General features: G+C 39.1%; 2 protein-coding genes across 2 annotated transcripts in view; one reads left to right on the top strand and one right to left on the bottom strand.

The window, feature by feature from the left end:
- The window catches only part of LOC105060553 (ATP-dependent RNA helicase DEAH12, chloroplastic-like), a 32,944-nt gene extending 19,833 nt beyond the window's left edge, over positions 1–13,111 (top strand). The window contains exons 2-3 of the mRNA XM_010944320.4: positions 5,257–8,398; positions 11,571–13,111. Coding sequence (XP_010942622.2) covers positions 5,257–8,398; positions 11,571–12,781 — 4,353 coding nt within the window. The 3' untranslated portion in view covers positions 12,782–13,111. The remainder of the gene's footprint in view (positions 1–5,256; positions 8,399–11,570) is intronic.
- Positions 13,112–13,156: 45 nt separating this feature from the next.
- On the bottom strand, positions 13,157–14,167 carry LOC105060555 (uncharacterized). Its single transcript, XM_010944321.4, has 2 exons — positions 13,756–14,167; positions 13,157–13,676 (listed from the first exon to the last, which is right to left on the bottom strand). The coding sequence occupies exons 1-2, from the start codon at positions 14,019–14,021 to the stop codon at positions 13,304–13,306; spliced, it is 639 nt and encodes a 212-aa protein (XP_010942623.1). The 5' UTR covers positions 14,022–14,167; the 3' UTR covers positions 13,157–13,303.

Raw genomic sequence — 14,167 nt, 5'->3', positions numbered from 1 at the left:
CGTCCCGCTATATCGAGTGTCGATATGGTACTGAACCAGTACCATATCAAATTGGTCACCAACCGGTATAGGTATCAGTACTGGTTTAGCCTTCCTTGCTAATAACCATCCATGTAAAGAAAGAAGAAGAAAAAGGAAAGAAAGGAAAGATGAAAAAGAAAAGCAAAAGGAAAGAAGAAGAAAGGAAAGAAAGGAAGAAAGAAGAGAGATTGAAATGAAAGAAAGAAGGAAGAAAGGAAAGAGAAAGAAGAAGAAAAATGAAGGAAAGAAAAAAAGCAAAAGAAGGGATAAGAAAAAGGAAGAAGAACAAGGAAACAAAGGTAGGTAAGGAAAAAGGGAGGAAAGAAGGAAGAAGCGAAAGAAAGGGGAAAGAAATGGAGGGTACCTATGGGATTCTCAATAGAGATTGCTGCCAAGACAAGGTGGGAAAGTGGAGCACCCTATTTCATGGAGAAACTAGGACACCCCATCTTAGGGATTTAAAACCTTGAGTGCAACCATTCGGCAATGTTGTGACTAGATGTTGGAGTGAGACATAGACTATGATGGACGTATAGACTGACCCAATGAAAATGGGGCACATCTTCAATGCATTGAGTAGAACTTAATAAACAAACCAAGGTATTTCAATAACACAGTAATAAGGGTTGTACTAAAGCAAAAAAGGTCCAAGCTATTGAAAAGTGACATTAATCCTCAAGCTTATGAATGGCAATAGAACTATAATTAAGGTTAAAAAAGTGATGGCTTCTAGCAATAAGTTATAAGGGTAGAAAATCAATAGCTCAAGGAAATAAGCTCTAATAATGGAACGTTAATAGCTGAAAGTAGTAAACACTGAAAAATAGGTGGTTTAGTTAAAAGGGACACAATTGTTGCATCTAGAGCTAATTGGAAAATGAGGCAAATAGGATTCACATTCATGTTATTTTTTGTAAGCAGAATGTTCTATCTGGTAAACCACGAAACTGTAAAGGACCAAAGGAGGATTAGTAGATTGGCAACATGAAGCTTATATGGATGGTGATAATATGCATATGAGCAAGAGAAAGTGGGCCCGAGAAACAAATATGGATGCAATGAATATCTATTACTAGTTAGAGAAGTTGATCATAAAGTATAGGTCAACTAGCAAGATAAGAAGATAATTTGTGTGATTAATTTGTTTTTTTGGTGGGAAAATAATGTGGATCTTAGACAATAGCAAGCCCAATATGGGGGGCAACACAAAAAATTCTCAACAAATAACCTGTATACTTGCTAGAAAATGCATTTAATATAGGATGTGTTTTGCGAGAAACCCATTCAAGAAATGAATTTAATATGCTTCCGTATAAAAAGTGAAACAAAGGGGAAATGCTGTATGAACTCACAGAACCTTTCTAACCTTGTTACTTGGGCATTTATTTTTATAGGTTTCTTGAAGTGTCAAAACTTTTGCACCAAGGTTGGTTGTATTGGTATTGGGACCCATATCGGTTGGTTGGCGGTGCATTATAACATGGTATCATGCAGTACTGTTCTAGTGCATACAACAAAAGGAGAGCCAGACAAAGTGGGGGAGAGGGAGAAGAAGAGAGAGGGAGGGAGAGGGAGGGGAAGAGAGAGGCTAAGAGAGATGGAGGGAGGGTTGGAAGCTCTTGTTGATATAGAACTCCTATTTCGAAACTGAAACACAACATCCAATTTTTTTTTGGCCCAAACTGAAGTTGGCGACGTGCCGATTTCAGTTTGAAGGGGCAAAATAGAAAAAGACCCCTTGTTTTGAAGAGTTTATCCCAAGACTCCTGATGAGGTTTTCCAGCCCTCCCTCTCGGCCTCTCTCTCTTCCCCCCTTTCCCTCTCTCCCTCCCTTTTCCACTCTCCCGTTTGCTTCCTCCCTCTCTTTTCCTCTCTCTCCTTCCTCTCCCACTCCTGCCGGATTTCTCGAACTGAGGGGCGGAACTGTGCTGGTCTGCCCTCGGTATGGTTTGGTACACACTGAACGGGCAATTCGGGATGGTACCTCCTTTTTTTGAACAAGTAGACATGAGACAATATGGCACAACATGGTTGGGCACACTATTTTAAAGTGTCCTACTTACATTAGTGAGCTATGTTGGATACTTGGCATTTTATTTGTGGTCTCATGCAAGAGCCTCTTAGTTTCAACTTTCAAGTTTTGGAAACTTAAAGCACTCTTGGTTCAACCATTGGAAACTTAAAGCAAAGTGTTGATATGCCTTCACTACAAAGATATCCCAACTATTCATTAACTTAAATTATTGAGGAAATAATGTAAACAACTCCTTAACATCACATGGGAACATATATGTTTGTTTATGTGTGTGTATATATTTTTTGTCTATATATGTTTGTGTATGCATATGTATGTAAATACACAGATATTCATGTTCCTTCATAGGTTGCAATATTGAACAATTTCAGGACATTCGGGCACTTAACATTGGTACAAACTGTCCAAGTACTACGACTCCTATAATTAAGTGTTTGGAAACATGATCAGATATTAAGAAAAAAATGTTGCATGTGTACATGTGTAAACTTTATACATTAATTTTTCATGCCCTTTGTTTGTCTTTTATGTATTTATATTATATACTTATTGACTAAGGTCAACTAATATATATGTAGTTATCTACAAACTTTTTAATAATTCTTTATTTTTTGAAATTAAATTAAAAAGGAGCAGGCCTAAATCTTTCAACATCTATTGTATAAGCCAATTATATGCTAATTAATGATTCTTGATTTTTCCTTAAATTAGAAACTAGTATGAAGTGTGAAACATTTATTTTTATTTTTTTCCTATAAAAAAAAGGTTATACAATGTGTAGAACAGCAAATATGTGGTTAGCTAATGCACATAGCATCTTTGGGGCTATACATAGAAATCATCTATTAAAATCATGTCACCAAGACACCAACTCCGTCTAAATCTTCTCAACTCAAATTTCATACGTTGCAGACATCAGATTTTATGATAAATCTTAATATAAAGGTATCATTTGTTTGATCCTTTCATATTAATATTGACTTGGTTAAGAATTGTTTCTCAAATTGTCTATGCATGTAGTGTCCTAATAGTATTATGTAACTTTGTGCTGAATTACATGCTAATCATTTCAATTAATTCCTGAGGGATCCCTGTTAACTCAATTGGAGCTGTCAATTGCCGAGCTGTATCTGGCATTTATGTAACTTTGTGCTGAATTACATGTTAATCACTTCAATTAATTCCCGAGGGATCCCTGTTAACTCAATTGGAGCTGTCAATTGCCGAGCTGTTTATTTGGCATCTTTTTCATGGCTTTGTCCATAGTATATTAAAATTTGATAGTTTCAGAACTGAAAAATGATTCTTTCCACATTCTCTTTCATTTTCATTTACTAAAAATATCCTTTCATTTATCCTAGAACATATATAATCCTATATATAAACAAATAAGGAAAAAAAAATTAAAATGTCAGCCATAGATGACCCTGAGGAAATTTCACCTAATTACGGTTTTGTTTATAAACAAATGGGGGAAAAATAATAAAACCAGCTTCTATCACAAAAGAAACAAAAACTTAATTATAATATTTTTTGGTGTAAGCAAATTTGGAAAAAATGGATGCAAACAAGGAAAAGATCATACCAAAAAAATAATGAAAGTAAGAAGAATTTGAAATATCATTTGCAGACTGATAAGGAAAACCCTAATTACAAATTTCCTCTTTGGCTAGATTGTACCAAAAAATACTCTGTCTATTATTCTCTCATTGCCATTTTGCGAGAAAAAAAGTAAACAACAAAATTATTGCTATAACACAAATTAGTGAAAAGATTATTTTAAGACAGCTTTTCGAATGGATAAGGTCAAACAGAAAAATTTGTGAAAATAACATAATATTGAAAATTTACATAAATTGGCAAAATCTAGGAAAGATCATACTAAAAGGATTATGGAGTAAACAAACAAGGATTTTTCTAAAAGAAAGAATGGGTTATAATGTCATGGCCCAAAATTCACACATGCTTGAACTTTGAGGTGTGAAACCAAAATACCATTAATGTTCAACATCCTCAAAGGAAACCATATGATTAAATGAAATTATATAAAAAAATGTATTATAATCAAGTTTCGCCATCACAATACCGGATCCTGTACTAGTAGCATCATATTACAATGCTGGTATGCATTTTGGTACGGTACGAGATGGCTTATCGAGTATCAGTACAATACGAGATACCATATCGGTCTCAATATAGTATGAGATGTCATACCAATGTGAGATCGGGATGGTACAGTATGGGGTGTACCAGGCAGTTCGATCTGGTACAACATTCCATGATTATAATCAATAACTCTTAGATAAAGTCCACTGACAAACTTTCTGATGCAGGAGCATCCAAGGAGTTTGCTTAATTAGGATTAGTTTAGTTCATGGTTAGTAATTATATCTCTAGGACAGTAGAGTTGCCATGTTTCTGATATAATTACTACTCCCCCTCTTCAAACTATTTAAATCAGTGCTGAGGGTAATCTCCCTTGAGTCCTAGAAGGGGAGGGCTTTATACACTCATACATGTCATATATATGCATGTGTATGCATACTTGCCCAAATGCAGAAAATAAAGGACAAGTAGATACATTGATATGACTTAGGACACCAAGGGAAAGAAAGTAAGAAAAGGAGCAGTTGACTAGCTGTTAAAGCCATAATCATAAAAATAGGGATAGAAGCCAAATTTCATATCCTCTTCGCTCTGGTTTTCCTCATTGTCTTTGTTGTAAGTTGTATGGCCTATATAGAAGCCAAATTTCATATCCTCTTCGCTCTGGTTTTGCTCATTGTGTTTGTTGTAAGTTGTATGGCCTATATATGAGCCTTTGACAGTCCTCTTTTCCAGCCAGTGGATGGTCTTGTAACTTTAAAGTTGGCATCAATAAGCTTATTTTCCACTTCTTGAAAATAGGACTAAACTAAAATACCATATTTGGCCTTCTAATGTTGAATATTAAATCATTAAACTATGAACTTGTAAATTGTTACTAAAAGCTAAATAAAAAGAGAAATCAAGATAGAATCCCTCCACAACCCCAAGCATTCACCGGCACACACAAGAAAAACAGCAAGTGGGCCTAATACTTGGTGTGTTGACGTCGATTTGCCCTTCCAATTGTGTGATCTTGTACTATGATAGAGAGTTTCTGTGTACTGATCATCCAAAAGTCAATTTTAAGATTTTGTCCACTTTTATAATCACAGGTAATGATCTTGATTGGGGAGACTGGTTCTGGAAAGAGTACACAATTGGTCCAATATCTTGCTGATTCAGGGCTAGTCACTGATGGATCAGTTGTGTGTACTCAGCCACGTAAAATTGCTGCCATATCTTTAGCACAAAGGATTGCAGAGGAAAGTTATGGATGCTATGCTGAGAATTCTGTGGTTTCTTATCCGACCTACTCATCATCCCAGCTATTCAATTCTAAGGTGATATTTATGACAGACCATTGTCTTCTGCAACACTGCATGAATGGGATCCGTCTGGGTGGTATTTCATATATCATCATAGATGAAGCTCATGAAAGAAGCTTGAATACTGATCTGTTGTTGGCATTGATAAAGAGAAAGCTGCTTGAGAGGAATGATCTAAAGCTTATAATAATGTCTGCTACAGCTAATGCTAGCAAACTTTCAGATTACTTCTGTGGTTGCAGCACCTTTTATGTAATGGCAAGAAACTTCCCTGTTGAAGTCAAATATGTTCCTGATATATCTGCTGATGATTCTTATGCTTTCATTACAAAATATTATTCTGGTAATTATCCTTCATATCTTTCTGATGTGGTTAAGATGGTGAATGTGATTCACAAGACAGAGGATGATGGTGCTATTCTTGCATTCTTGACTTCACAGATCGAAGTAGAATGGGCTTGTGAAAAGTTTAATGACCCCTCTGCAGTTGTTTTGCCAATGCATGGAAAACTTTCTTGTGAAGAGCAAAATCGTGTTTTCCAAAGTTACCCTGGAAAAAGGAAGATTATATTTTCCACTAATGTAGCAGAGACTTCACTTACTATTCAAGATGTCAAGTATGTTGTTGATTCTGGAATGGTCAAAGAGAGCAAGTTTGATGCGAGCAGTGGTGTGAATGTGCTTAAGGTTTGCAGGATCAGCCAAAGTTCTGCAAATCAACGAGCTGGTCGAGCAGGTAGAACAGCACCTGGCCGGTGCTACAGGGTTTACTCAGAACATGATTTCCAATCAATGCAAATGCATCAGGAGCCTGAAATTCGTAAAGTGCACCTTGGAATTGCGTGCTTGAGGATTCTTGCATTAGGTGTAAAGAATGTACAAGACTTTGAGTTTATTGATGCCCCAAGTCCAAAGGCAATTGAGGTAGCAACACAGAGTCTAATCCAACTAGGTGCCATAATTCATTGCAAGGATGCATTTGAATTAACTGAGACTGGACACTGCCTGATCAAATTGGGTATTGAACCAAGACTTGGAAAAATTATTCTTGATTGCGTTAGTTGTGGCTTGATCAAAGAAGGCTTGGTTCTTGCTGCTGTAATGACAAATGCTAGCAGCATATTTTGCAGAGTTGGTAGTCATGAGCAGAAACTTAAAGCAGACTGTCTGAAAGTGCCATTCTGCCATCATGATGGTGACCTTTTCACTCTGCTTTCTGTTTACAAGGAATGGGAAGATGAAAATGAAAGTAAAAGCAAATGGTGCTGGCAGAACAGCATCAATGCTAAGTCAATGAGAAGATGTCAGGATACCATGCAGGATCTGAAAAACTGCCTTCTACATGAACTCAAAATTGTCATTCCAAATTACTGGTTATGGAACCCACATAAACCCAGTGAGCATGACAAGTCATTGAAGAAGGTTATACTTGCATCCCTTGCTGAAAATACAGCAATGTATTCTGGATGTGATCAACTAGGTTACAAAGTGGCTTTAACAGGTCAAAATCTGCCCCTGCATCCTTCATGTTCCTTAATAGTATATGGCCACAAGCCAAGCTGGGTAGTTTTTGGTGAAATTTTGTCGATATCAGATCAATATTTGTTTTGTGTGACAGCTGTTGACTATGATTGCTTGTACAACATTGAGCCTCCATTATTTGATGTCATGCAGTTGGAGAGCCAGAAGATGCATATGAATGTGGTTACTGGAGTTGGTGTTAATCTTCTTAAAAGGCTATGTGGAAAATTTAATAATAACCTACGGTGCCTAGTTTCAAGTGTTCAAGAAGTTTGCAAGGACAAAAATATCTGTATTGATGTTGACTTCAACAAAAGAGAAATTCAGTTATTTGCCCCAAAAAACAGTATGGAAAAAGTTTGTTCTATTGTTAATGATGCCTTGGAGTTGGAAACACAATGGTTAAGGGATGAATGCATTGAGAAATGCTTGTATCATGGAAGTCTTGGTGTTTCTCCTATTGCACTGTTTGGTTCAGGTGCTGAAATTAAGCATGTAGAACTTCGAAAGAGATACCTAACTGTAGAGATATCCCATCCAAATGCACATACTCTCGATGACAAGGAACTTCTCGTGATGGTTGATAAACATGGGTATGGAATAGCTAATTTTCATAAGCATGCAGGGAGTGGACAAGGGGGATCAGACTTAAACAAATGGGGCAAGGTAACCTTTCTGAGTCCTGAGGCTGCAGAAGATGCTGTAGCCAGGCTAAATAATGTAGAGTTTCATGGTTCCTTATTGAAAGTTCTTCCGTTGAGGGCAGGAGATCATAAAGTGTTGCCATTTCCTTCAGTAAAAGCCAAAGTTTGTTGGCCACGTAGGCCTAGCAAGGGAGTAGCGCTGATTGCGTGTGCAAAAGAGGATGCTGAATTTATAGTTAAAGACTGCTCTACATTGCTCATTGGTGAAAGGTATGTTAATTGTGAAGTCAGTGTGAAATCCAAGGATTGTGTTTTTGTGACAGGAATTCAAAAGGATATTACAGAACCAGAAATATATGATGCATTTGTAGGAGCAACAAAAAGGAGAATCCTGGGTGTTCGTTTGTTGAGAGGGGAAGCCATGAATAACCTCCCACCATCTACTTATGCAGAATTTCTTGTTAGAGAAATTGCTCCTTTCATGCCTAGCAAGAATTCAAGTAACTGTTTCTGGGTCGAAGTCTTTGACTATGAACCAAGAGATTGGATGGTGAAAGCAATAATTACATTTGATGGCAATCTACATTTGGAAGCAGCAAATGCTTTGAATTACATCCAAGGGAGAGTGCTCCCTTGCTGTCTACCATGGCAAAAGATACAGTGCCAGCATATGTTTTACAGTTCAGTATCTTGCTCTCCTCATGTTTATTTTGTTCTTAAGAAGCAAATGGATCAACTACTTGAAAGGTTCAAGAATCAGAAAGGTATATGTGTTTTAACCATTTATCAAATTGAGTCATCTTTATTCACTTTTATTTCTGTTGCATAAATTATTCTTGGTTTAATAATTTAGTTTCACCTTGTACTTATGTTTGCTGAAAATCATGCCTGATGATCTAGTTGATGCCAAATGTCTCTATTTTTTATCTGTTGATCCACAGATGTATGTGCATTACTCCGTAGATGAATTACTCAATTATAAGAACTGGAGCATGAGTGTGGGATGTAGAGCACCGCTGGAGAAATTGCAAAATAGATCAATTAAATAGTGTGTTCATGTCTGAAAAGAAATGGATCAATTTATGGGAGAAGTCCAATGGGATTACTTATATATTACACATCTCTTATCAGCATGACATCAGCTGGGTTCACAAAAGTAATATTTAAGCCTCTTTCTTGAGTCCCAGGTGATGATGAGTTTCAGATTAATTAGTCAATTATTAAAATAGTAACCTCCTGATAGCGCGCGAGCACGCACGCATGCCCCACACACACACAGAGATATATATACACACACACACACACACACACACACTGGAAGAGATCCAAAGTTGTTTCTATATTAAGGACCCAGACTTGTAATTGCTAATTCGATGCTCTACACTTAGATTTGGTGCCAGATTGTAACGTATGTAGAACATATAACATCGAGGTTCATTGTGCCGGTATTGGAGCTCGGACAGGTCTTCCAGCGGTATAGTTTGGTATGCCCCTATGTTGTCCGTATCAAGTCCGAACCAACACAGGGAGAGGGCAGATGGAGAACAGGAGAGGAAGAGCGATAAAAAAGGGTGGGGGTGGAGTGCGGGGGAGGAAGAAAGAGCCTCTGGAGGCTGCCAGAGGGCAGCCAAGCTCTTTGCACTGTTGCCGAGCTCGGTGGAAGCTAGAAGAGGGCAAAAAGAGGAAAGGATAGGGAGAGGAGGCTGCTGCTCCGCCAGCAAGGTCGGTGAAGGCCAGAGGAGGGGTGCTGCCCTCCTCCCAATCGAAACAGGGGCTTCAGCCCCTGTTTCATATTATTTTGGGGGGATTTATTGGGTGAAGTTGGCAACATGCTGGCTTCACTGTTTTTTCTTACTTTTTGGGATTTTCAGTTTTCTGTTGCCGACTTCACCGTTTTTCTTATTTTTTGGGATTTTCATTTGAAGTCGGCAACCGGGTTGCATTTGATCCAGCTGATGATTTCTGTTATGGTCATCGTTACAAGTTTGCATTTTGGCTGAGGCACATGAATCTTCTATTTGAGAACACATGTTTAACTTCTGTGCTGCATGCATTGAAACTGATTTTTGGAACCCAAAGAACCATAACAGGAGTATAACTGATTCCTTTAGCCTAACAGACAAGCACATGGAAGCAACTTGATTTCTGCAGCCTAGGGATTCCAGCTGCTTCTACAATCTCCATTCAATCGTGTTTGAAGGTTTCATGGTCAATGGATCACACAAAGTTGAGCAAATTAGCCCTTTGTTCACATTGTTCTTGTACATTTATAAAAAAGAGGCCGATGCCATGAGCATCATGCTGGTGTGAGTGATGATGAGTTTACACCATTGGAAAAAATAAGTTTGATTACCCATAAGATAAGTGGCTTGCAGAAAATGATCAAAAAGGTTAAGGATAGGGAATGATCTTTGGTGGAGAAAATGAAAATTGATATCCCAACCTTGATATTTAAGGTTCCCAAAGCTGTTTATCTGCCTCATTGTTATGAAATGCGGTGGATATTTGTCTAATAGTAAGTTGTAAGAATGGTCGTCCATTTTCAGTTGGGCTCTTCAGTTTATAAATTTGTGCCTTTGAGCTAAATGGGCTTCCTATATCACACGTTGCCTTCCCTTGTTGTCTGGACTATTTCCAATACTCAGGAATCTTGAAAAGTTGCACCCCTGTTGCATGAGTTTAAGCTGCATAACCAGGTAGGCAAGTCTCACTACTTACCAAAGACCTTCTAGATTTCATGGTAGGTTCTTTCTGGCCCAGAGTTGCTTTCCAGATTTGAAGGGCTCACTTCATGTAGAGAATCATTTTAAAATGTTCTCATGCTTCAATGATATAGTTTATTAGAACTAACTTCCTTCCTCTGTATAGATGGGACTTGCATTATTAGTTTGGTGCAGATTAAGGTTTATGCTTAATGTTTCAACTTTGTGTCTAGTTTCTTCTATTCTGATTGCTCCTTTATGACTTGGAATTATGTCATGGAAAAGCGTGATAAAATTTTGATTATTTTCAAATCTTTCATACAATTGGATGCAACATGGTGTTCAATAAATTGTCTATTAGAATCGACAATATGGAGTGTCGTTTCTGGTGCTCTGTATTATATGCAGGATCATGGAACATTTTTGTGACCATCATGCTGGATTTTTTTGACTAAATGAGTTGCTGATAGGAAAAGCTGATAAACCAGGGGCATCGTTGGGCCATAGTTACCATTTTGAAAAAAGGGGCCCAAGTTGCGCAGAAATGTTGCTATATAAAATGCCTAGTAATCAATTGAGGTTCATTTATCCTTAATTATTAATCCTCATTCCAATAATATTATCCTTTTATGCCTCGACTTGTTCTCATGATTTTCAGGTGACAGTTTTGTATATGCTACTAATCCTTTTTTTGGGAAGTTAAACTCTAAATCTATGAGTATATTTTTGCGGGATTTATTCGTGCTCTCAAGGGTCCCTGTTGCTATGGTCCTCTGTCTGATAGAAGTTATCACTCGCTTAATGATTGCTTAACTGCTTTCGGGAATCTGCTTCTTGCTCAGGAGTGTCCATAGTTGTTAGGTTATTCTCATTCCCTTTTGCCAGTTCCAAGTGATGATTTTGATCACTCATCACAAAGGAATTTTCTCTAAATGTATTTTGCAAATTTCCGTGGTTGTACTCAAGGAAGAGGAGGAAGTATCTAAGAAGAAAATATATTATTGTGCTGCTTGCTTATTTTCTAACGTCATGTTGAACTATTGCTCCAGTCTTGATATTCTTATTGTGGTTGCATTTTCCTTATTTCCTTATCGGGTACCCAGTATGGTGACTGTTAAAAAAACTAGCTTTACACTAACAGAGTTTGATTGACCGAGTGTCTTTCAGTTGTCCTAGTTTGTTAACCAGCATTTGGATCATATCCATTTACTCCCTGGTTTCTCCTCCTTTACAGGTGTGTCTTATAATTTGGAAAGGAATGAAAATGGTGCCTTTCGGATAAAGTTATCTGCTAATTCCCCAAAAACCATCGCAGATTTGAGGAATCCTCTGGAGCAGTTGTTGAAAGGCAAGACAATAAGTCATCCAAACCTCACTCCAAGAGTGCTGCAATCCCGGGATGGTATTGTGCTTATGAAATCTGTGGAGCGAGAGACCAGAACTTGCATCATGTATGACAGACAGAACATGATTGTTAAAGTGTTTGGACCTCAGAAAGCAGTGGATGCAGCTGAGGTGAAGCTGGTGAGGTCGGTACTTTCGTTTCATGAGAACAAGCAACTTGAGATCCGACTTCGGGGCCACAACCTGCCTCCAGGCTTGATGAAAGAGGTTGTTCGGAGGTTTGGACCAGACCTTCAAGGACTGAAGGAAAAGGTCCCTGGTGTCAATGTGATTCTTAAGACGCGAGATCATATCCTCTCGGTTCAAGGAAGCAACGAACTGAAACAAAAGGTGGAAGAAATTATATCTGAGGTGACTCAGTCTCTTGGAAGTGGCAGTGCATTCGAGCAATCACTGGACGAAGCTATTTGCCCCATTTGCCTGTGTGAGTTGGAGGAGCCCTTCAAGCTTGAGGAGTGTGGTCATGATTTCTGTCGCACTTGTTTGATAGAACAGTGCGAGTCTGCTATCAGATCACGGGATGGATTTCCATTGTGCTGCACCAAGAAGGGTTGTGGAACGCCTCTACTGCTTGTGGACCTGAAGTCTTTGTTATGTAGTGACAAGTTGGAAGAACTATTCAGAGCCTCCTTGGGTGCCTTTGTGGCATCCAGTGAAGGGGCCTATCGCTTCTGTCCCACTCCTGACTGCCCATCGGTGTATGAGGTCTCCACACCGAATGCAGCGGCCGGGCATTTTGTATGTGGTGCTTGCTCGGCAGAGGTCTGCACCAAATGCCATTTGGAGTACCATCCTTTTGTATCCTGTGAGCAATACAGAGAGTTCAAGGAGGACCCAAACCTCTCGGTGGTGGAATGGCGACTGGGGAAGGAGCATGTCAAGGACTGCCCCTCCTGCAGCCACATAATAGAGAAGGTGGATGGGTGCAACCACGTCGCATGCCGTTGTGGAGTCCACATCTGCTGGGTGTGCTTGGAGTCATTCGAAAGCAGTGAGAAATGTTACAGTCACCTCGCTTCATCACACCATGCTATAGTATGAAGTATCTTCTGGATTTTGCTGAAGTTTTTTTTTTTTTCCCGTTATTATGTAGATAAAAATGCTCTGTGAATAGGAAACCATCTGTTTGTGTAGCTGTTTGCAAGTTATATTAGCCTCAACTATCCTCTTATCTAACAATGTTGTCCCATATGATCAATATATGAAGCAGTGCTATAGGAATAACAGCACTTTTCAGTAGACATCGGACGCGGAGCCCTGCATCAGTGGGATTACAATGCAGGCTTCCATCCAGATGTCTCCAGACAAAATAACAGTGCACAGCTTGTGCTTTATCGTCCCATTTATGTATAAAGAACGTTAATTTGTAAATATTCTCTATAATTATGTTTCTTCTTTTTCCCTCTCTCAAAGTAATGAAGGAACCTGCAAGCAGTGTCATCTATAATTGCTTGAATTGTTTAATTTGGTTTCATGTACACAGGTATAGCATTTTAAATCTATCTAATTGTCATTCTGTTTGATAGAAACTAAATCCACTATGTTTTCTTTGGACAACAGCCATCAAAATATGTAGCGGCCGAATGCAAGGCCAACTCCAGCAATTCCCAGACAGATTGCCAACGTCAAGCACCATGCAGCTGCTGCGGGCACTGCAGTATCTTCCGCATGCTCCTCCTCTTTCTGTGACCACAATATCTTCTCTTGAAGCATGGAGACCTCCATCTCGAGCAGCTTCACCCACTGCCTATGAGCCGAGAGTCTCAATGACTCCTGCAGGAGCAGCGAGGCCATCTGCTCGTTTCTAGCATTCGCCTGAAACGCCGCCTTCTCGGCTTCCCTTGCTCGTGTTTGCGAGAGCTGCAGAGCTCTCAGCAGGCTTGGATTCTCTCCACCATTATCCGATCCCAATTCACCATCCCACCTGTTAGCCTTGCTGCATAGATATCATCCTTCTGTTAAACAACCTGATCGAAATGAAATATCCAAAAGCTAATCGATGTCCCGCAACTAACCTGGGAGCTGCTTTTAGGAGCGACTTCTGTGGCACAACCAAAGGTGTAGAACCGATGGTATCGATCTTATTCTTTTTATCATCATCTTCGATTGGTGAGAAGAGCTTGAGTGGAGGGGGAAGGTCACAATTCTGAAGGAGGTCGGCGACACCAGAAGATCGATTGGAGAGCTCGAAGCCCACTAACATCTCCTTGTCATAGTGTTCAAACTGCCCGTCGAACCACCCTTTTTTGGTTGGTGGACGACAGCTCGGCCTCTCATCCATGAGCTTAGAGGAAGGAAGAGATTCTTTCTTTCGTGGGAGGGAAGCAGAGAAGGAAGAGGAGAGGAGAATAGGTGGGTTGGTTGGTTTGGTTGGGTGGGGAGGGAGAATGGTTGGAAGAAGAGTGCCGCAAGTAATGCTTTTAGTTG

This window comes from Elaeis guineensis, chromosome 13, assembly GCF_000442705.2.
Source record: "Elaeis guineensis isolate ETL-2024a chromosome 13, EG11, whole genome shotgun sequence".
NCBI classification, from domain to species: domain Eukaryota; kingdom Viridiplantae; phylum Streptophyta; class Magnoliopsida; order Arecales; family Arecaceae; genus Elaeis; species Elaeis guineensis.
The sequence above is the reverse complement of the archived record's forward strand: the minus strand, read 5'-3'. Positions and strand labels throughout refer to the sequence as shown.

Bases quoted from the DNA above. Each gene is read 5' to 3' on its own strand.
- LOC105060555 (XM_010944321.4), bottom strand. From the start codon at position 14,021: ATGGATGAGAGGCCGAGCTGTCGTCCACCAACCAAAAAAGGGTGGTTC. The intron at 13,677-13,755 runs GTTAGTTGCGGG...ATATCTATGCAG, and splicing joins CTCCTAAAAGCAGCTCCCAG to CAAGGCTAACAGGTGGGATG.